Source organism: Emys orbicularis, chromosome 8, assembly GCF_028017835.1.
Source record: "Emys orbicularis isolate rEmyOrb1 chromosome 8, rEmyOrb1.hap1, whole genome shotgun sequence".
In the NCBI taxonomy this organism is placed as follows: domain Eukaryota; kingdom Metazoa; phylum Chordata; order Testudines; family Emydidae; genus Emys; species Emys orbicularis.
The window spans coordinates 10237720-10261673 of NC_088690.1; the positions used below are offsets into that span (position 1 = coordinate 10237720).

The window sequence follows — 23954 nt, forward strand, 5'->3', positions numbered from 1 at the left end:
CCCTTGCCCTGAGCCCCTTCCTGCACTCCTTCCTGCACCCCAACCCCCTGCCCTGAGCCCCATTGTACACTCCGCTCCCCTCCTCTGCCCCAACCCCTTGCCCTGAGCCCCTTCCTGCACCCCGCACTCCCTCCCACACCCCGCACTCCCTCTTGCACCCCAACCCCCTGCCCCAGCCCTATATTCATGGCCCTCCATGCGATTTTCCCAGCCAGATGTGGCCCTTGGGCCAAGAAGTTTGCCCACCCCTGCCCTAGGGTGAAGTAGATGCCAAAATACCACTGCAAAAGCAGTCTTCCCCATCCCTGCTCAGACCACATCATCCCATTCCTTGAATCACTCCATCGGTTGCCTCTAACAAACTAAAGCTCCTATTTCTCTCCTACCTAATCTTGTCCCCAAAAACATCGGTGTTCCTCTCTGCCCTTATTCCCCACCTCCATGCTGCTCCCAGTCCTTTTGGTCTTACTGATCCTTCTGTCTCCTTTTTTGCATTTCTGACTTCATGCCTTCTACCATCCTCCCTTCTTCTCCGCATCAAGAATAATCACAGCCTCTCTCTCCTGAATTGTTGTCCCATGTTTTGCTTATCTTGTCTTATTAAGATTATAAACTCTTCAGGGCACAGACTGTGTCCTAGCTATGTTTGTAAGACATCCTGTAAATTTATGGTACCATATAAATATTTTTAAAGCAACAATATATTTAGCTTAATAGTTTCCATTCATTGTAATGGAAGTGTCAGGCTGCAATCAATCTCCTGAGTTTTGATAGTAATAAGGAGGTTTCTCTTCGCTCTTTTCTGAAGCCTGACTGCCATAAGGAAATTTACAGCTTTCTTTCCAGGCCAAGTAGTGGTTTTAAGGAACGTTGTTTTCCATGCACCACTATCACTGAAGTTTTCCTATGCCTTGTCCCATCCCTCTGATAAGTGAGTTAGAGACAGGTTTGAATAGTCTTCAGTGGTGAATCACTAGGGCTTTGATTTTTGAGCTGAAAGTCTGCTTGCTGTAGCAAGTAGGGTTCCTGAAGTTTCACGTACTGAGAGGAAAATGGATGTATTATGGTAGATGTCTCTTCACCTGACTAAGTTACAGTAACTTGATCATTTCTCCAACAAGTCAAAGTGGATTTGACCTGGTCTAGTAATCTCATGGCAATACTATGCTACTGCAGAAGGGCCAAAAGTTTGAGACTTGAACTTGGTTCTTCACTCCTAGCTTGGTAGAGAATTAGAGTGGCCACTCCTGGCACTACTGAAAGTATTCTGGTGCCTTGGTGGTTTCCAGCCATTTATACTGGGATATGGAGATTGAGCTTCTGTCCTCCAGGCATAGGACAAGTCTCAAGAGACTCCTGTTGATTGATTGGAAGAACACCCTGTGATTCAGGCTCAAGTACTCTGACTGGCCTACATAGAACATTGAGTCAATGGCAAAGTAACAGCAGCACAGCTGTGTTGGGCACATCTGATTGCAGCATGCTGGAGAGAGTCTAGCTGCTTCATGTGGGAGGGAAATTAGGAGCACAGACAACAGTCCCTCATGAGAAGGGAGGTGCTGAGTCAAGAGAGAGGGGCTTGGCCTAAACAGAAAAGTTGCATTGTTTAACAACAGGTGTGATTTTAAAAAACTGATTTAGTTAAACCAGTCTCCCTTTGTGTGGACACACTGTTTTAAGAGTGTTTAGTTTAAGTTGATTACAAACAGGTTCTCACATAATCCCATGATTCCAGGAGCTCTGGCTTTAAAAATAAACACTAGATAGCACGAGATTCACAATAAAATCATGGGAGTTGGCAACATTGTCAGCTTATGCCACTAGAAAGCACTATTCCAGAGCTTTTCTTCCTTGAAAAATGTATTCTTCAAAATGGCGACATCTGCCACTGTAAATCATTCCAAAATATAGAAAAAAGGAACTGCATCTCGGAGTGTTCATGTCAGAATCTCTCACAGAATCGGTTGAACTGAGCAGCAGCCTTTTCAGTTATGGCACAGAGCACAGCATTGATTGTGAATGCCTGAAGGAAATGGCCTGTGGGGGGAGATGGAGACCAGGGGAATTACAGTAGTTGTGGCTTCTTCAGTTTTGAGGGCCTTTTTACATTGATCAAACAAGTTACAGTGTTTGATAGAGTCAAATCATCCCCCACACAGCTCACTGGAAACTGAGCTTGTATTCAGCATCCTCCTAATTTTGTTGGATGGGGTGCCCCTCCCCCACATGGGTAGATTACACAGAGTGAGGAGTTGGGATAAAAAGCATTACTTTGACAGGATGTGCCAGAGGCTAATGTCATCCACATGGAGGCTCTGTGGGATTTTAGGGATGTAGCATCGAGAACACTCCCAAGAAAGCTAGTGCTGATGGCATTAGTGTTAATTTACCCAGGAAATCCCCATCCTGTCTACGAGAGGATGAGGTGAAGAGAACAGCTTCCCCACCTGCCCCTTCCACACCTGTGGAGCCCAGCCCCAGCAGAGGAGGCTTATATGGGGCTCGGGGAAGTGAGGCAGTGGCATAGAAGAATTGCCCCCTTCAACACCCCTTCCTCCAGTTTGCAAGTTGTTTGTCCCCTCCACATGTGGACTTGGAGGGATGATTTGGCCTACATGTTTTTGTCCCATAGTTTAAGTCTGAGAACCTTGGGTTTTTTTAAAAGTGAAGTTCTGATTAATATTTATAAGTCAACTACTGCAAATAGCTTCGTACCCAGGCATGTCACTTACTCATTTTAAAGTAGAAATAGCTTTGGCTGGCTGGAGAAGTCCACTTTTAAAAAGCATTAAAGAATAGGTAATAATAGAATTATTTACTTACATAGAGCCATTGTAAAGCACAGTCCTTCCCAGGCAAAGATGACAAGGTCCTACCCCATGGAGTTTAAATTAAATACGTGCAACAGTGGTAACTGAGGGGGAGTGGAGGAGAGGCAGCCATAAATGGTGAGAGTCAGAGAGGTTGTCCCCTTTATGAGAGCTGAGGATGCGCAGTACCATGCAAGAAGTACACTACTTCGAGCAAGCTCAGCCCGTAGTGTGGCCATGCACTGCAAGTCACGCCTGGTGTGTTTTCCCATGGTTCTCATTATCTACGGTTTAGTTAAATTATTTTATTTATGGGAGAGGCAGGGGGAACACTGAAGGGTTTAATTCAGCCTTTTACTTTTCAAGGTTAATCTTTATTTTAATTTTTGTTATAAATGGTGTTGGGCATAGAATTAAGGAGACTTGTTAATGAAGCTAACATAAAATGTATTTAGATGTTGATGTGATAATAAACTTATCCTGGTGCTTTTCTCCAATAAACATAGTAGCAGGGTAGGTAATACTGCTGCTTAACTTTCCAAAACGATAAGAGTATCTTAACATTTCTCCAACTTCTTTTTCCTCAGATGTGTGATCTGTATGATGGACTTTGTTTACGGGGATCCTATCCGATTTCTGCCATGCATGCACATTTACCACCTGGACTGTATAGATGACTGGTTGATGAGATCCTTTACATGCCCCTCCTGCATGGAGCCAGTTGATGCAGCACTGCTTTCATCATATGAAACTAACTGAGCCAGGGTTTTGCCTCTGACCCATCAAGGAAACCATCCATTTTAATGGGTTTGATCCTTTGTCATTCAGCCCAAAGAGCCAGGGATTAGGAATTAAGCTCATGCACAAAAAGTACATTTCCTAACAATTCCTGAATGGCTGCAGATATTGGAAAAAGACATAATATTTTAGGGAATATAGAAAAAGTAGGAAGTTATTTTATGGAAAGCCTTGACCCAATGTTTAAAAACATAGTTGTCCTTTAACGCCTGTTATTACACACACACACATAGGAATTGTATAAAGTTCTAAAAAAACTGTAAATGTTCAAATTGAGTGTATCAAATTTTCTTAGAAGTGAGATAAGGATATTTTTTCCTAAAATAAAGGAACAATTTTTGTTCTGATTCCTTTCACAAGTTCCTGGTATTTGGGTCAAGGCTTTATTAAAAGCTACATTTTATAACACTGGCACAAAGAAATAGTTTTAAGCTTGTTTGCACAGTTCTTTTTTTCCCATTGGAAATGGAATCCATTGCCTTAGGTCTTTTTAAATAGTGTATTGTTATCGTTGGGCTGGCTCTACGCTTGAAATCCAGTTTATTTATAATCTGTTAAAAGTGCTATATTTTGTTTGCAGTTAGGATTATGCAGAATTCAAAGTGATCTCCTAGCCTGTAAGCAAATGGAGATGCACTGTCCCTTTTCTATAAGTGACAATTCAGTGTAAGGATGCAAAACAAATCTGCCAGTTAAATTTTGTTTTACCCTTTTCTGTTTGTTTTTCCTTAATTTGCTTCAGTTTTGATCAGACAATGATACTTAAACTTAAGTATCAACATTTTTGATTTATGATGTTAAAAGTGGACCACTGTGCTTCAGGACAAGATGAAAATGGAGCCATGGTGATTAAACTGTTCAGAACCATTTATTTCCCTTCTTACAAAATTAATGTCAGCGTTGATTACTTCTCCTGCCATACCCCCGCCCCCAATGTCTTACACCATAGCAAAAGGGTACTGCATCTCTCCTTCCTGTAGTTCTTCTTAGGTTATTGAAATTAAAAATAAACATACTGTATCTCAGTCTCTGAATGAAATGTATTTGTTAAGTCCTACTGGTGGACATTTCAGATATAAGAACTGTATTTTATGTTTTGCACATAAATGTTAAGTTCATATATAAACACAATTTCATAGTGATCAAGGGGAAAAAATAGTACAGCTAAAGTAGAAGCGATACAAGTGTCTGCAATTCTGAAGCAGAAAAGGTATGTGCTTGGTAGAAACAGTCTAGCAAAAATTGTAGCTTTCAATCTTTGTATCCGCTTAGCATGTGTTTATTTTTTTCTTAAATGTACTCTACTGCAGTGGTCCCCAAAGTGTGAGGCACACTCCCCTACGGGGGCACAGAGGAACATTCAGGGGTAGCACGGTGGGGCCTGAGCCAGCCCCCACAGGGGGCAGGGAGGGAACACACCCAGCCCCGCTCTGCCCCCAGCCCAGCTCCGATCCCAGCTGCAGCTCTGCTCTGCCCTTAGCCGCAGCTCCAATCTGTCCCCTGCTCTGCCCCCATCCCAGCCCCACTCTGCCCCTGCTTCATCCCCAGCCAGCTCTGCCCTCATTCCCTCTCTGCCCCCAGACCAGCTCCTCCCAGATCCCCAACTCTGCCTTCAGTCCAAGCTCTTCTGCTAAGACAACTGTGCAGTAATGGAAGGGAGACTTGGACAGATTCCATTACTGGTAAGGGGGGGGCAGGGACAGCGACAGGAAAAGTTTGGGCACCACTGCTCTGCTGTGACTTTTATACACTCAGTGCAAAGCTGATACATTGAGAAAGCTTATTCTAGTAAATGGGATGCAGCCTGAAGTTAACTGCAATGAATAAGGGAACATTCTTGATTGTTCTGTGTATATAGTTTGAGTGCTTGATGTAACAATTTATATTTAAACACACAAGTACTTTGAAAACTCTGTGTACTTATAATATAGAGCAATTATATGTCATTAATGATTTTAAAAGGTTGGTCAGTAGAATGCAGAATCAACATGCTGGTTTATTTATTAGCCCTGCAGCTGAAAGCTACACACTGTATTGTATATGAATTCCGTAGGTATTCAAAAGCAGTTCAGAACAATCTACAGTACCAGATTCATTGAAATTGTTACACATTGCCTGATTTCTCCCTGCCTTCCCCTTTATGAGAGAGAGAGACACACACACACACACAGACTGACTTAATTACATGAAGCAATTCTGAGAGGAAAGACCTGAAATTGTGCAATGTTCTGAGTGGCAAATCATTGTTCCTTTTTCGTGTGTGTGTGTGTGGTGGTAGTGTTGTTGTAACATCATAATATCCATGTTTGTCAAGTATTCTAGTCAGAATTTTTTCCTTTTGGCTTGATTTTTAAAATTGGCAAACATCTTTTTCATGTTGGTATTAGTCTGTCTATTATAATATGTGATTATGAAAGATTTGGAAGGAGCACTGAAATGACTGGTTATCGAGCTGAATGGTTTTCTAGGCACTTTGTATTGTTGAACTTTTAACACTGATATACAGTGTTAAGAGAAACAAACGTATGCTTTAATTAAATTACTTGTTAAATAAAATTATAACAAAAGGTGTAAAGGGCTAGAGTTAGAATTGATTACACAAGAACATTCCAAAAACAAATTTTAATTTAAAATGTGTCAATATAATGAATACATTAATTGATTTTAAACCTCTAGGTGCAATGCTGTTGCATACTAGACTTGCTTTTCCATAACTAAATAGCCTAAATTCAGATTTTTGGGGGGCTTTTAATTCATACACCCAAAATGAATATAAGTAATTTACTTAAGCCCAGGAAAAAATAGTTTCAAGAGAACTGTGTAGATTGAGATTGTAGATCACTTGGATTCTAGCCCCAGCTCAGAAACTACTTCCTTTGTGTCTAATTCCCCCATCTGTAAAAATTAGGATAATACTTGCTTCCTACTTTGCAGGGGTGTTCTGAATTAATTATTGACACCTCAAATACAAACACATTAGACAACTTGATTGCAACACAGTTGTTTCCTAACCTACTTACAACTGCGGATCCATTTGTGGTGTAGCATAGATCTTACCAGTCTAAATCAGTTTTGTAATTCTGATATGGCCACCTGTTTTAACCTGTTTCCCTGCTGTGGTTGTATTTTTAGCGTAGACAGTCCCTTAGTATTTATTATAATGCTTTTCATCTTCAAAGCACTTTGCACACATTAAACTAAGTATAATTAAGCATGATTTAAAATCCTTTAAAAATCTTTACCTGAAAAACTACTAGTAAAATACTGAACTTGTAAAAGCAGTTCACCACTAAAAGGAACTTTGGATAAAAATAGTCTTTATTGTTTTAAAGCATCCCTTAGCAATTATACATGTGATTCACTATGATATCATAAATGCTTTACAAAACTTAATTGCACATTTTATAAAATATTGGGTGCTCGATTCCATAGTTGCTATAGATAATTAACAAACACACTATTAGAAATGTTGTGAGTGTTATTGGTGGTATTGTTTTAATCCTTTCACCTATAAAGCCAGCTCCCTTAATACTGCGAGCCGAGCTGTGTAGGCTTCTGAGGGAAGAGAAATTAGGTAATTCTAAAAGTTAATTTTTTTTATACAAACAATTATGATTTTAAGGTACCAATATCTTGCAACCTTTCTGGATTAGGAGCAACTGTCCCCTTGGAAAGATGACAAATCCCTTTTCTAGTGATGTAAAGCACAAATTTCTAGCCCAAGGGATTACAAGATATCAGACCTTAAACTTGTCAGTGATGGTTTCTTTCTTTCTTTTTTTAATGGCAGATGTTTGAAACGGCTGAGAGGCTTTGAATGTTACATTAAGTCCTGGTGAAGATGGAGTAGTGGACAGAGTGCAGGTTAGGTGATCAAAAGTGCATGTTAAATACAGTTTATCACATGGCTATCACTAGTATGTGCATACACTCTTATGTGTGCATTAGATTTATTCCTTGAAGAGCTTTCTCTTCAACAAGCAGTTGAATATCAGATAAAACCAACACATGGGAATGTTTCTTATAAAATCTATAACTGTTAAGCCATCCATAGAACAGTCCCAGATTTAATATCCAGAATAAATGTTTGTTTTAAAAGATTAAATTCCTTTTACACAGAATTTTAGTTTTGGGGGGAAATTGTGGACATGGTTGTGTGCTAATAATTCTTAACAAGCTGTCCGCTGTTAAATCCTATTCCAGGATCAGAAAGTGGGGCCTTTGACTTTCTGCAGATGAAATGCTTAATTTATGCTTTTTGATAAAGGGATTAATGTAAACATTTTCCTTTAAAGTATACTTTTGATTTATGTAGAAGAAATAGCTAGATTTGCACACTGCCAGCAAATTTCTGATGACTTCAACTTTGCATACAAGCTTAGAGCAGACAATTATAAGCCACAGAGAAAAACCATTGAAATTTAGAATACACATTGCTTCATTATCTGCAAATATAGGCAATTGATAACTTTAAAGACAATTGTTCTATCAGGCAATCCTGTTGTACTGGGAGGGCGGCTTAATTACATTTTCTGGTTTAGAGGGAAGTTCAAAATTATAAATCATTAAGGCAGTGCAAGTTTAATAGATCCATGCTGCCAAGGAGCCAGGGTCCCCTTTGGGAAAGGACACAGACGGGTCTAGCTTCCTGTGGATCCCAGCAATCCACCGGGTGTGGGGATATGTCCTGTAGCCTTTGATGGTGAAAATCCCAACTTGTGTGAGGAACTCCACAAAGCAATCATAGACTTGCTTGTCCAGAAACAATTTGTGTGGGTTTTTCCTGTGGGAGAGGAGGATCTTGGCCAGGTGCAGTTGCTATTTTAAATATATGGTTTCCTTTCTGAATTGTTCCAACTTACAGCTTGGATGTTTGAGCTGAGAGTGGTGAGACCTGAGTACTTTTGATTCCCTCTTGATCACACAAGCCAATGGTAAAGTCCCTTATGCTTTTTGCATTTCCTTTTTATCCAGTCCATGAAATAGTGTTGTCTCAGAAAAGCAAAATGTATGAGTATATGTATCCACACACATTTTATAGTGCTAAAATCTAGCCACCTGAACATTCAGGTTTGCTATGCAATAGCGAAAGTCCTCTCTCTACAAATAAGAAATGATAAGCTAAAATGTATAGGCCTGTAGCTTCAACACCTTGCTTATGCAGAAGTTTAATAGATATTTAGCAATCATTCTAGGCAGTAATATCTCAGTCAACACTGTGGTGTTTGAAATAGAACTTTCACAATATCCTCAGTCTCATCTTCTCTACAGAAGGATACTGGCAACATCCCTCGGGGGTTTTCCACTATTTCTAGTAGTTTTGTCATATTCCAAACTCATGATTTCTAAAGTTGTGAAGAGACAAAGATATAGTGTAACTGTGTGATTGTTCTATTACCCTGTTTCTCTGTAATAAAAAAAGCAAGTCTTACGGCGTTGGAGGAAAATGTCAATTTTAAGGTATGACTCAGATTTTGGCAGAATTATAATAACTGGAATTAAGTGGTAATTAAATTTATTTTAATATAATTACATAGAATAGACATTCCAGCGTGTGGAAGTATGTCTTCCCAAAAATTGTGCTGTATTCTTCATAACTTTACTTTATAGTAAAAAAATAAACAGGGGAAGTTCATAGAGCTCCATGGTTTTCATCCAACTCTAGCCTAGACATATAGAACAGCACTTTCCATTGTCAAAGCTAATAGTACTAGCAGGGCTAGCAGCATCATGTACATGTGGGTGGTAATCAGCAAATGCTTCACTAGTGCTCATTGTACTAGATTCAACCAATAAATATGCTCATCTAGGGGTGGCTAGACAGAGTGGCCATGTCATGAGGCTGCAGTCATGTGAAATAATATGTCAAAGGCATATAGTTAGGTTGTTTTTTTTTTTTTTTTTTTTTAAACAAGCAGCTGCAAGTAGTAACAATACAAATAAGTCTCTACCCAACATGTATGTTTGTTTGTAATCCAGAGAACTGAGACATTTGCTACTGTTAACTAATGTAGGGTAATGATTGTCAAAAGGAATTAACTAAAGTACAGAATGCTGTTGAGCTTACTTTGTTTTGTGCTTTTCCTATAAAACAAGGCCAGTAACCGTGAATACAGTGAAATTTACCAAAATACATAGTTTTGAATAATCATTTTGTCTTACAGTGCTAGCTAGTAATATGCAGAAGTAGGTCCATAGAGAACAGAATATAATGGAATTATCCCAATCCTGCAGAAATATTACTGATTGGAGAGGGAAATCCCTGAAAAATTTTACCAAAGTGGTATGCAGATTTCTTTAGCTTTGTTTCTGTTGATAAATCTTAGAGCAACAGTGATTTACTGACCATCTGTTTAACACAAGAGATTTGTCTGAGGCTATTTTTCGTTGTTTCTGCTTTTTTTGTTTTAAAGCAATTCTAGAAGCACAGTATTTCCAAAAGTTAAAGATTTATTTAAAATATTGATACCTTCCAAACATATATCACTCTTTCATTCATTCTCTAACAGAGGAGGTATTTCTATTAATGTGACTAGAAGAGAGCCAGTTTCATTTATACTATCATCTCTCCAAAGCATTAGGAAAGTTGATCATGCATTACAGAGATGTTTCCCTCCGTATCCTTTGGACAATGAGAGAGAGAGAGAGAAAAACAGGTGAAGCTACAGTACATTGTTTTTCCCACTACATCTTCCAGGTTAGCCGTAGCTAACACCTTCATCTTACGGGGACTACGCTTTGTGCTGCAAGGTAGCAAAATGTTAAGAAATTGTACTGCAGGACTCCTGAGAGATGGACTTTTAGCAGGACTCCAAAGGCTTGTTCACTTTTCTGCACAGCATAGGGATGATGTTGATTTTCATGGCATTTCTTGTTCAACATATGCCTACACCTTTGAAAAGTAATAAGCAATTGGAATTAGAAGAGCTGTATGTGTAAAGCAGGACCAGAATCTTTTGATTATATAAATACACATGGCAGTACTGAATCTATGCTTTTTCTCATAACTATTGATACATAATATGAAGATAGTACAGCTGCCCCACCGTGTAGTGTATATGTGAGTATGTGGAACTGGGAAAGTCCTGTCTCTAGAAAAGACATTCCCACCTATGATTTTAATGATGGAAGACCAAGGATATCTTTGTATTTGGTTAAGAATGTTCAACTCATATCCTTAAAAACAATCAGCCTGGTGGAAAGGCATTGGTCTGTGCTCCGACCTATTAATTTGCATTGGGAAACAATTTTACTTCTTCTCTAGAGGAAGAAAGGGCAAACTATAAACTGCCCGATTTCCTTCCTCCTGCCGGGAAAAATCCTGCAGGAGGGGGTAAGAGAGGTGGGACCATTCTTCTTTGAGGTTCACTTTTATGGAGCTTCCTGCAGAACAACATCTTGGGGGGAAAAGGAGCTGTGGAGTTTACAGGGCCTTTCATCAACATGGAGCCTGGCATGCAAGAAGGGACTCCCTCACAGTGCAGGCAGGAGCCTGCCTGCAAAAATGGCCCTCTCTCCTCTTACTCCACCCACCCTCTACTGAGAACAGAGTTGCTGAAGGAGCCCAGAGGGCAGTAAATACAACTTAAGGCTGTGTTAACTCCAAACTGGACTTCTGTGCCGAAATCTAGCCATTCTCCAGCAGACAGTGCCAGGCTGAGGCGCCCTGAAATCTCTACAGAGCACTTTCCTCTCAGATTTGCAGCAGAGGGGCATCTATGGAGAATAAGGGCAGAGGGGGCAATGAGACTGTAGACACATTGCTCCCTCTTGTGGCAAGAAGGAGATCTACACACAGGAGTTGCTCCAGCCCAAACTTCTTACTATGGAAAACATTTATAAAGAATCTTTTTAAACATGGAAATAGCAGCTACATGAGCCATGATTTCCAGGAAAAGTTTACTGTCAAATTAATTTTGTACTGCTGAACAAACAGTGGAATAGTAGTCAGGGCCGGTGCAAGGAAGTTTCGCGCCCTAGGCGAAACTTCCACCTTGCGCGCGCCCCCCCTCCCCCCCCCCCCCAGCCCTGCGGCAGCTCCCTACCCCCCCCCACCCTGAGGCGCCCCCACCCGCAGCAGCTTCCCCCCCCCCGCCCGGGGATCTGTGCAGCAGCTCCCCCCCCTCCCCCCCGCGGCCCTGAGGCACCCCCCCGCGGCAGCTCCCCACCCCCCGGCCCGGGGATCCGTGCAGCAGCTCTGACCCAGGGGTTCCCCTGGGCTGCCGGCAGTGCGCTGACCCAGGGGAACCCCGGGGCTGCGTGCCGGTGGCTCAGACTCCCTCTCCCTCCCAGCGCAGCGACTGCTGTAAAAAAAACAAAAAAACAAACAAAAACAAATTGGGGGCACCACTTTTTGGCGCCCCCAAATCTTGGCGCCCTAGGCAACCGCCTAGTTGGCCTAAATGGTAGCACCGGCCCTGATAGTAGTGCATTTCTTAAACTTCAAGTCATGTTTGTTCTGGTAAACGCTGATGGGTTTGGTTCCCAAGGCCCCCTGGTCATTTTTAATTTAGCCTAAGGAGGATAAATGATCCACTCTTCCACTGTATTCTTCACTTGCTTTTTTCTAAAATCCTGGCTATACTGTAAATTATCCAGCCTACAAAAAATGATAGAACAGACAAATTGGAAGAAAAAAAAAATCACATTTGCATAATTGAAACTTCTTAAGGTCTTTACTAGCAAGTTTGTTTCAGCAGCTAGAAAATTACTGAAGAGAAAACCTGATAAGAAGATCTTTGTATGAATAACGAAATGCCTGAGATTCAAAAGCTTCTGACTTAATCTGAAAGACTGAATTTTCTCTCACCAAACGAAACAGGTAAACAACTCAGGGATCAGGGAAAAGTGTTTCTTTTTCGCAGTAACATCAATATAAATTCAAATTTACATTCATAACCAAGTCAGATCAAAACCAATAAGCCTTCTTGTTTAGTTGTCCCAGTTCATATCCTAGCAAATAAGTAAATGTAATATATACATAAATTAAAAATTAATTACAAGCCACGTTTGGAAAAAGAAATCTTTTGTAAAGGTGTGGGGGGTGGGAGTGGGGAGGTTGTTTTGTTTTTTGCCAGACTGTCACCACAGATTCAAAATCTTTTAGGTATCACATGTTCTGGTCTCTCCCACTGATTTAACAGAGAAGGGCGATAATGTTTCAAAGTTTGCACACAGACATCAAAGAAGAAAAGGTTACGACACTGTTGAAGCTCCAGAATGTACTCCATTTTCTGAGACCGATTTGGCTTGGTGCAAGGCAGCTTGAATTCTGAAATGTGTTCTTGTTTCCATGGAGTAATTCTTGTAATTTTGTCTAAACAAAAACAAATCCATTCTGAGCATCATATCATTACATATTTTCTAGTTATTTTTACTATACAAAACAATTGCAGACAGCTAAAAGCCTTTCTTCACAATCTCCTTTGTTGCCGTCTCTAAAATATAAGGCTATATGTGCTTGGCAGAACAATGCAGCTCTTTGTTCTTTTATTTGTAGTTCTAGTGTCTGGCAAGTACCAGGGAAAATACAGCTTAATAAGAAACTGAATCTGTTCCACTCCTTCAGAATGCTGAGTCCATATTAAATATCCATGATGTCAACTCCGTTTATTCCCAGAAATTAGATTTAATTTTTTTTTTTTTTATGTTTGACTGAACTTTACTGTGATTAGTCATCTTCATGGGATCTCCCCCCACCCCCTTCATTTTAATAATAATTGTTAGTGTAGGGTGAGGACTGGTATTTAACCATTTTGCTGCAGCCATGTGAGTCCAGGAACAGCAGAATGTGAAAGTGAGTGCAATGTTCACAAGTAAAGGATGAAATTTTGATTAAAAAATTCCCTTCGTTTTAAAAATGTAGCATAATGCAGGGAAAGGATTTTTTTTTTTTTTTTGAAGTGCCTAAATGTTGATATATAAACCATGGGAGGAGTGGTGAGTGTGTGTGCTTGTTTTCCGTGCTACAGTTTCTTCTGGTCACTTCAAATTCTTGTCTCCAACGTATTTGCTGAATTTACAAAATAATTTAGTAAACGAACAAAAGGCTACACAAGAGAGAGCTGAAACATCCAGAAGAAACAAACTGATTCTGGAGATCTCTTGGCATGGACGCTACTCAGAGTAGAAACCACGTGTCATTTTCTGACATTAAACCACAAGAGGAAATCAAACCATTGTACAATTGAAGTGCTACAAAGGTACATGGCCCCAGCTGAAGCACAGAAGGCAGGAAGCTGAAGACCAGTCAAACTGTATAATTACTTAACCCCTTCATGCCCTTTAAAAAAAACTCTTTGTAAAACATGCTGCAGAAAAGGTGAGCCAAGATGGGGCTACAGTTGAACAGAAATGTTTTAAGACACACAAAAAGGATAAAGGGACCAAATCCAGTCCCCTGTCCTAAGACAAACCTGTTGGCAGCAGCATCAGTGGGCAGGGCGATGAGCGGGCCAGCTGATCTGGGACTAGAAGAAGACGGGGAGTTGGGCTGGGATAGCCTTCATGGACCAGCTCCACCGCATAGGGGGAAGAGGAAAGAAAGGATTCTGTCCTCCTCCACATATGTCCTGTGCTGACCTGGGGATTTGTCCCTACAGCATAATATTATATTCTAAACAGCTAGGGCAACCTGAGTTGAGGTTTTTCCATTTCCTGTCAGTTAAAGCCCTAAGACAGTGCCCGCAAGCACAGATCCTCTTTTGTAGGTATTAACGTCTCTCCTGTTACAGGAGAAACAGAGAGCTTAAGTCCTGGCAGGTGTCAGACCATTTTAATTTATTTAAAGAGAGAGTTGTCATTTTTATACTACAGATGCGTGTTAATTATTAAAGTCTTAAACAGTTTATTTTTAAAAGCATTTCAATTCAGCTTCATTCAGTCATATCACTCATGGGACCTAGAAATGTGGCAGTTTCTATGAGAAAGCTCTGAACTCCAAACCTATCACTCTGCTGCTTAGCTTAACAATGTAACAACTGACACAAGAAGGCCGGTGGAGGATAGCTTGTGACCATTTCTGTTTATGTTCTCTCTCTGACTTTGCTGATCTCCAGTTCCTAGTTTTTTTACATTATCCAGATGTTCCAAATCTCATTTTCTCCTCAGTGGATTAAAAATATTGCTTGTAGCATATGCCAGTATAAATGCAAGTACTTCTGTTTACATCCAAACCAACAATGTTTATAATTTCACCCCACTCACTCTCTTACTGCTAAGATACTCAAACCAGCAGTAGTATATGGATGTAGGTCACACGGAAGAAAGCGCCATGTGACAGGCAGTATACGCTTGTCTCCACTCTTTGGATTTGCAAACATGAGTCTGCATATCAGGAATTGGCTTTACACAACCAGTTCTCCCTCTAGTGGTTTAGGAAAAACTTGCATGGATTTTTTGAATGCCCAGTTTAGAATTGCATCTCCAGTCGTTAAATATTTACAGTGAAATGATCTTACCATGATAATGCTTTTCTCATTCCTAAAAGGTAACAGTGTAGTGAACTGATAAACAAAAGGGTTTTTTTACACGTATGAGAGACAGGGAGTTATTTTAGGTTTCAGAGTAGCAGCCGTATTAGTCTGTATCCGCAAAAAGAACAGGAGTACTTCGGGCACCTTAGAGACTAACACATTTATTTGAGCATAAGCTTTCGTGGGCTACAGCCCACTTCTTCGGAAGCACAGAATGGAACATATATTGTATGTATATTTTCCATTCTATGCTTCCGAAGAAGTGGGCTGTAGCCCACGAAAGCTTATGCTCAAATAAATGTGTTAGTCTCTAAGGTGCCACAAGTACTCCTGTTCTTTTTGGAGTTATTTTAGAAATCTTTGGGGTAAAGGAGTTATTTTAGATAGCAGGTGATCAGCAGCTGGGGGATTTACTCAAGTATTATGGAGCAGCCATATCTGATCCAAAGTAAAGGGAGAAGCAAGCTTCCCATTGTAAGTGCCCATGTCTGAGCAAAGCAGCATGGAAACTGAGCACCTTGCAGGAATATGCTGCTCACCAAAGAGTAAGTTAAGAGCTATTTATTTCTCACTCCTGGCTGAAGCAAGCTATCCTTTGCTTATTGTTTTTTGTTTGCTTGTTTGTTTGACCCGGCTGAAGAAAGCCCCAGAACTAACTCTTCATACATTAGGCCAAAGCAGAACAATGCTCTGTGCTTCAAAAAGTGGCAGGATGCAATATTTCTCTTTAAACTTGTTCTCCCCGTTGCCTACACAGAGAACAATGTCTTAAATAATTTGTAAACTTTTCTAAATATAAACTAAGCTGCTACTGATTCCAGGCTGTGCTGCCCTAGTTGCTGACTCAAGCCTAGAGGTGTGTGTTGGGAGAGCATGGAGCCTGAAGTGGCAGAGCACTGCAGTAAGTGAGGAAGCATTAGACTGAGTGAGGAACTGTCTGGATTCCTTAACTCTTCATTTCCAGACTATTTTTAAGTGCACAGCTTTTCAAAGGAAGTGGGTGAGGTCCTTTTGGGGGGTGCTAAGTGTTTTGATGGTGGTCACTTTCAACTAGCTTTGTGTAGAATGAAGTTTTTGTTGTTCTAAATGTGTTATTTGAGAGACTGTGTAGTCTGGGGTCAGAAGCACTGGGGGGGAGAAGTCAGGATTTCCTACATTTTAATCCTGGCTCCGTGTAACCTTGGCCAGGCTACTTCCCCACTCGTCCTCATCAGTAAAGTGGGATAACACCTACCTAACCACAAGAGTTATTACTTAGGAAATATTTATACAGCATGGTCTATAGTGTACAATACTATTTTTTTCAGGAAGAAATTCTGGCCCAATATAAAGCTGAGAACGGTGCAGAGACAGAATGGTAAGTCTGTTATGAGGCAAGTACACTATCAAGCCAAGATGTTCTTGATAAATCTAATTGATAGAAAACTAGTAATGTTCAAACAGTAGTATGGCAAAGTGAAACAGTCCTGCTATTTTTCAGATACACTTAAAGTAATGCAAATGAAGAAGCTAAATACAACCTGAAAATCATTTTTACTACATGCACTTCAATGAAGTAGAAGAAAAGATGATTGCTGGCTAGCAATTGCATTTCTGACATACCACAGATTCTTGACTTCACCAAATGTATCCTCCATGCAAAGCTAAATAGCCTGAAGAGGCAGTTACTTTGTTATTTAGGAGTGATTTCTAGTGGGAAATACTGATAGTCAAGTTAAAATCTTTAAACTGCTTTTATTCAATACTTAAAGCAGGAGTTTTCCTGAAAGTAAAATACGTTTGGTGCATTAAGGAGCAGCATGGCCCAGCAAATAATACATTGGATTGGGATTTCAGACATCAGGGTTCTATTCCCAACTCTGTCACCAACCTGCTGTGTGACCTTTGGGATGCGACTTCACCTTTCTGTGCCTCAATTCCCCCCTCCCAGCCTTTGTTTAAACTGTAAGATCTTTCAGATGGGATGGTCTCTTACTGTGTGTTTGGACAGTGCCTACCACAATGGGGGCCCTGGTCGTGGTTGGTACTACCATAATACTAACAATAAAAAAAGTATCCACTACATTAGTCAATGATCTCTGCCTTGCCCCCTACCTTTCAGTACAATGCCTTAATCAAATTGACTAGATAGAGACCTGAGCAGGCAATTGATAGTCTTACTTTGCTCTTTCCAGTAACTTTACTCCTTCTTCTCTTCTACCATGGTCCATGTATAGTACAGCAAGTTCAAGCAGGGCATTTGGAATTAAATAATGGTCATACTTTATCTTCCTCTCACTGCAAGAGAAGGAGAAACATAGTTACAAGGTTTTCATGCTGCAATTTCCTCTCATTCTAGCTACAAACAAATAGGAGCTCAGTTGGGGTTAGGAGGGAATAGTCAATCTCTTCAATGATGCTTACTCTTCAGGTACTCTAACCTAGGACTATCTCTAGGTTATTCAGTAAGTGCTCTATACATTTGCATGCCAATACATGACCATCTTCTGCAGCATGTTATTGACTTAGTGGAGGGGAGGGAAATAACAAAAAGGTAGCAGTGCTCCATGCACCACCCACTTGCATTGCCAAAATGAGATGCCATTCACTGTATATTGTGCAGTTATTTCAAATAGGATAGTTCTGCCAACTGATTCTTTGAGCTTGGCTCCCACTTGATTGGGCTTCAGTATACACACAGGCTCGGATAGGTTCCTGGGGCGTAGCTTCTTTATGAGTGGGTGGGGGAAAAATAAGTGAGACTAGCTCCTAAATGTCACCCACTTATGGCACCAAAGTGAGAAGTTAGCCTTACTCTGAGTATGTCTACACTAGCACTTTTGACGGTATAACTTGTGTCGCTCAGGAGTGTGAAAAACACCCCCCATAGCACATAAGTGACACCAACAGAAGCGCTGGTGTGGACAGCGCTACATTGGCAGGAGACACTATCCCACCGACGTAGCTAATGCCGCTCGTTGGAGGTGGTTTAATTACGTCAATGGAAGAGCTCTCTCCCACGGGATACAGCGGCTACAGGAGTGATCGTACAGCAGCAGAGCTGCATTAGTACAGCTGTAAGCTCGCTAGTGTAGACATGGCCTAAATTGTGCCGTCTGTGACTCTCCCTCCCTCTTACATGAGGAATGAAATAGTTAACAATGTTGGTATTTAAAATCATCATCACTGGGCACCGGAGTTAATAAAATGAATGGAGCAGTTCACACCTCTCCAAGCTATTGCTCCAGGCTCTCTGCTGACTCCCTTTAGATTTCTCTTCACTGAGAAGAAAACAGCTGCATTCTTAACTCAAGTTAGCGAACGCTAGGTAAAATCCTAGTGAAGACAAGGCAGTTTGTAGTTTTCACATGTTAGCAGGTTGAGTTAAAGGTTAGGCTCCCCGATAGGGTTTAATACAACCTGTTAACTCCATGTGAAAAACTTACAAACTGCCTTGTCTTCGCTAGGATTTTCTCACGTGTTAACTATGACACAGTACAACACACTTCACTTCACCTCCCCTCCCCTCCACCCCCCCAGGTGAAGACTAAGCTTTAAGTGCCATTAAACTTGGGTTTAGAATTTAAACTATTTTTGTAAGGGCAAAGGGCATGGATTTGTTTTGTTCAGAAGGTACACAATGGGTCAGTGCCCTATGAAAACAAAAACAAAACTCACTTCGACTGCATATGTAAAGCCAAATTCTTAGGTCCTGTCGATGTTAAGAAAATGTGCACCGTTCTAATTATGTCAACATAGCCACTTCAGTATGTTACCAGGTTAAGCTGTGCCGGTGCAGCATGTTTATGTTAAGCATCTATACCAATATAACTAAATTAATATAGTTACATCAGTGCTAATGTCCTTAATGTAAATGGGGCCTTAGGGACAGGAAGAGCAATTGGAGGGTGTAATTTAATTACCCGGGAAAGCTTCACTTAGTACTGTATCTAATTCATAATGAGGTTTTTCTACCCAATTTTACAGTGACTTGACTGAGGAATATTGAGATTCAGGTCCCAATCCCGCAACTTTTTCCATGGACGCAGCTGTCTCCAACTACGCAGAGCTTCCATAGGGTGTGGGAATCTGCACACAGAACAAATTCCGGGATCGGGATGTAAGAGAGCAACAGCCAGCCTAGGAATCGTTTTGGTTCTAAAGTTACATACACCCAAAAATAAAGGTTTCTAATAGAAGAGCTAAGAGAATCTTAACTATACCATCACAGATACTTTAGAAAGGTACAATTAAGGCTTGTCCTCCTCAACTGCTCTTTTAAAATTCCTCTCACAGAAACCCCCAACCAGTCCTAGGTCTTACTCAGCTGAATTAAAATATGGTTCTCCTCTGACAAATGAATAAAAATGGGACTGTGTGTGCGTGCGGGGGTGGGGGGGAGTGGGGAGAGCACATTTACTGCATTTCAATGGTTCTATATCAAACATGCTCAATTACATGCAAGTTTTTTCTAACTTCCAGCCTTGCAAACTCAACCTGTGCTCTTCAAGTCAAGCTGGGTTCTTAGAATCATAGAATATCAGGGTTGGAAGGGACCTCAGGAGGTCATCTAGTCCAACCCCCTGCTCAAAGCAGGACCAATCCCCAACTAAATCATCCCAGCCAGGGCTTTGTCAAGCCTGACCTTAAAAACCTCTAAGGAAGGAGATTCCACCACCTCCCTAGGTAACCCATTCCAGTGCTTCACCACCCTCCTAGTGAAATTTTTTTCCCTAATATCCAACCTAAACCTCCCCCACTGCTACTTGAGACCATTACTCCTTGTTCTGTCATCTGCTACCACTGAGAACAGTCTAGATCCATCCTCTTTGGAACCCCCTTTCAGGTAGTTGAAAGCAGCTATCAAATCCCCCCTCATTCTTCTCTTCTGCAGACTAAACAATCCCAGTTCCCTCAGCCTCTCCTCATAAGTCATGTGCTCCAGCCCCCTAATCATTTTTGTTGCCCTCCGCTGGACTCTTTCCAATTTTTCCACATCCTTCTTGTAGTGTGGGGCCCAAAACTGGACACAGTACTCCAGATGAGGCCTCACCAATGTCAAATAGAGGGGAATGATCACATCCCTCGATCTGCTGGCAATGCCCCTACTTATACAGCCCAAAATGCCGTTAGCCTTCTTGGCAACAAGGGCACACTGTTGACTCATATCCAGCTTCTCGTCCACTGTAACCCTTAGGTCCTTTTCTGCAGAACTGCCGCCTAGCCATTCAATCCCTAGTCGGTAGCAGTGCATCCATCTTTTCATACATCATCCACAAAGACTGTGCAGACCAAAAAGTATGCCCTGTGCAACACCTGTGCATCCTCATCACCTTCAATAGGTTTCTTATGTGAATTCAGTGAACAATTCTGTTGATGGTGCACAAGAAATAACAGAATTCAGCTCACACTCTGTTAGTTGTGTTGACTCTGCAGGGCTAGCAGAAGTAGAAAAGCACTTTGGTCCCTAAAGTCAGCAGATATCTCTGTATACACATGGATTGTAGATTTGCTGAGCAAAATGGTACCACTGTTACACAGCTATTTTAGAGAGGCTTGGACTTGACTTAAAAGACTTGACTGCTTGACAGTGCTACTTACACTCAGCATTTCTTGAGTTCTTCTGTGTGTTAAATATGGAAAAAACTTACTTTAAATGGATGTAAATGAAATGATCTTCTGCCTCAGAAATCTTGCCCAAGTGCTTCAGACATAAACCCTTTAACAGCTTTATCAAACATTGGTCATCTGCTAGTAATTCTGTAGCTGCAAGATAAAGTAACCGTTTTATCAGTTTTGCATTTTGAAATAACTTGGTACCTTAAAAAAAAATTAAACATTGCTGTTCCAAAAATACTTAGCAGGCACATTTTCAAAACCTCTTTGCAACAGTTGAGATTTTCAGAGCATTTTTTTTTTTTATTTGTATGGCACTAGTGCCCCATTCAGACTGGCTGGATTCCCTACACTTCTTGTGAGATAGCTGCTGCCCTTTGGAGTTTATGGTCTAAGGCCCTGATCTGCAATCAGAGATGCACTAGAACCTTTGCATCCTCACGGACATTCATGGCGTGTACACGATCTGTTATTTCAGTGCAGGCACTAGGGTCTGCATACATGACCTGATAGGGACTCCACTTAAGAGAAGATGCACAAGTAGCTGTTTAAAAAGCAAAATTGCTTCCCATGGGGAAAGGAAGAGAAGATAAAAGTGATGGGATCACATTGTTCCAGACTAGCTATGTGCACAGTTAAGTGGGTTAGAGCCTGCAAGGTCTTTTTTTCTTCCAGTAAGATAAGTCAAATGTATATCAGCAATCCCCACTGGCCATCTATTCTGTGAACACATTTACATGTATGCACTTTTTAAAACGTATAATGTATCCTGCCACTGATATGCACGTTGTATAAACTAGTCATTGAGGGCCCAATCCTGGAAAGACTTATGCACGTGAGAATTTTATTCCCATGAACACTTCCATTAACTTCAACGGACTTCTTACAGCATATACCATCAGTCACATACATGTTTGCTGGATTAGGTCTTTATAGTGTTAGATCCGTGCCCCAAGGATTTCAGTCTAACTTGGTCTCCTTCTGTATACTGCTATTTAAATGGACATTGTCAACTTGAAAAATCACACTTTTGTAAAACATATTACTGCTAATTGTAACACCTAAAGGCATTAGAGAAAAAAAAACTGCTTTTAGTATATACTTCTCATTTAAAATATACAGCACTTTTCAGACCGTATCCTCAAGGCACTTTACAGTCATTGATGAGCCTCAACAAACTCTGCAAGGAAGTTTGCATGGTTTGCAAACTGGCACATGCTGACCCATGACACAGTAGCAGAATGGGTGACTGAGGCAGCAAAAGTCCCTTTTCTGACCATTACCCCAAACTCCCTTCCCTTCAGCTAAAAGGTTCCCCCCCCCACCACCTTTTTCAGAGTTAAAAAGGGGACAAACTTGCCTGATACTTCAAGCAACTCATATGCCTCAGATTGACTTAAAAGTTTAATTTTCAATGTTTCAAACTGAATTACTAGTTTTTCTAGATGTTCACTGAAGGACACAAGCCACCAGCTGATGACAATGTCATTCCCTGACCAAATGGGCTAGGAAGATGCCTCTCAGGTCTCTGGGCCTAGGGAGATACTAATGATGAGTATTACTAAGTAGCTGAATGACACCTGCTGGACGAGCAACAACAACATTAACAGCGTTCTTCAGAGAATTTAACTTGTCTGCTAGCTGGAGAATAGTTGTGGTAACGTGCAGTGTATATGCAGGGAAGACTAAGGGTCTAGAAAAGATTTCAGGGTGTTGATTTGACCCAGACTCCACTGTCATGGTAAGGTCTGAACCTTTCACAGAAAGGTGGCGAGTATAGATGAGAATGAAAGGTTTGTAGTATAGGGGGAATTGCAGAAGGGCAGCTATGCAGGCCGGGGAACCCCTGCTGGACTGGGGAGACCAAAAATAAAAGATGGAGAGAAAAAACAGCAATTCTACTCTGCCATGCCTGTCTAGTTAACACACTGAAACCAGGCATGGTATAAGAGTCTGACCTAATTTTGTACCATTCCCTTCTTATGCTCCAGTTTTTTTGCACAGTCCATTTAAGTGTAAGTGTTTTACAGCAAATAGTTAACTCACAGATATCCGTCAACCCTCCAGCTTGTTGGTTAGTAGGTGATGGTGCTATCTATAAATCAGCTTGACGCTTGTCTCCTCCACTGTGTTCATTAGAACTGAAATAATACAGCACCTGCATATAGCGAAGCATGTGCAGTTTGTGGCCTGTCACCCATAGTGTAATTGAAGTCAATGCAAATGATAAATTTAACCCTTAGATTTAAATATGTATTTTGTAAAAGAAATGGTCTTTCAATACATATTTGTGGACGGTTCCTAAGATGCATCCTGTAAGTGACAAGTCTCTAATGCCATATTACAAGTTAATGCATTAATAGAGGAATATTATTCCTATCTGTATTAACAACACATGGTGACATAATCCAGCTCACTCTTGTGACTGTATTAACTTGTTTTACTAGCTGGAAAACTTTTATTCACAGACGACCAGAATATCTTCAAGTATATATACTACTGTAAAGCACCTGCTTAAATCAGATCAGTGCTTACCTGGGCTTCTTTCCAGAGCTGCTTCTGCCTCAGTTAATGTCTGCAACATGCCTTCTGTTAAATCAGGACATTTTCCAATCACAGCATAGCCATTCCAGATATACATCATTTCCTAGGGGTGGCCAGAGAACACATTTCATTAATGTGGCAATGGAGAGTTGTAGGTAGCTAATTATTTAAGCAAAGGGCAGAAGTTACGAATTCCTTCCTAGGTGCGGATATTGCTGATATGGCCTCACTGTAACTTATTGCTAAAAGCAAATAGTGCTGGAAATCTAAGTCTTATTAGCAAAAACAACGAGGAGTCCTCATTGTTTTTGCTGATACAAACTGACACGGCTACTACTCTGAAGTCCTATTAAGTCATCTAGTCCACTTCTTCCCGTTGCCAATACAGATCACTTGAGTAGAACACCAACCCTATCTCTGTAATATAGGAGGCAGCTCTGAAGCTGAGACACAGATTGGAGGACTGGATGGCTCAGTATATCATTGTCAACTAAAGATATAAGGTTTTTGGAATAAATTCTATACAGCCAGTCCTATTGGTTTCATCCCTATTCATTCTGTATGGCTTTTCCATTGGGGCAGTTCACTGGCCTACAGGACATGAGCCTAAGCTCTATTCTAAATGCGAATAAGAAGTGCCGATCACTACAATCACCATCACATCTGGGACTTTTAGAAGAAGAGTTAAAGAGAGAGTTATTATGGAGACTTATTAGAACCTTTCTTTACCTGT

At 40.8% G+C, this 23954-nt stretch overlaps 2 protein-coding genes across 3 annotated transcripts in view; one reads left to right on the forward strand and one right to left on the reverse strand.

Moving 5' to 3' along the window:
* The window catches only part of RNF11 (ring finger protein 11), a 46809-nt gene extending 41996 nt beyond the window's left edge, over positions 1-4813 (forward strand). The window contains exon 3 of the mRNA XM_065409291.1: positions 3398-4813. Coding sequence (XP_065265363.1) covers positions 3398-3569 — 172 coding nt within the window. The 3' untranslated portion in view covers positions 3570-4813. The remainder of the gene's footprint in view (positions 1-3397) is intronic.
* A 5512-nt stretch (positions 4814-10325) lies between these two features.
* TTC39A (tetratricopeptide repeat domain 39A) overlaps positions 10326-23954 on the reverse strand; it is a 66325-nt gene continuing 52696 nt past the window's right edge. Inside the window, exons 14-17 of one of the 2 annotated variants that reach the window (XM_065409104.1) lie at positions 23213-23324; positions 20713-20827; positions 17243-17359; positions 10326-10500 (exon numbers count right to left, since the gene is read on the reverse strand). In XM_065409104.1, coding sequence (XP_065265176.1) covers positions 10326-10500; positions 17243-17359; positions 20713-20827; positions 23213-23324 — 519 coding nt within the window. Of the gene's footprint in view, positions 10501-12803; positions 12925-17242; positions 17360-20712; positions 20828-23212; positions 23325-23954 lie in introns of those variants that run through there. The other variant, XM_065409105.1, reaches the window with a different exon arrangement.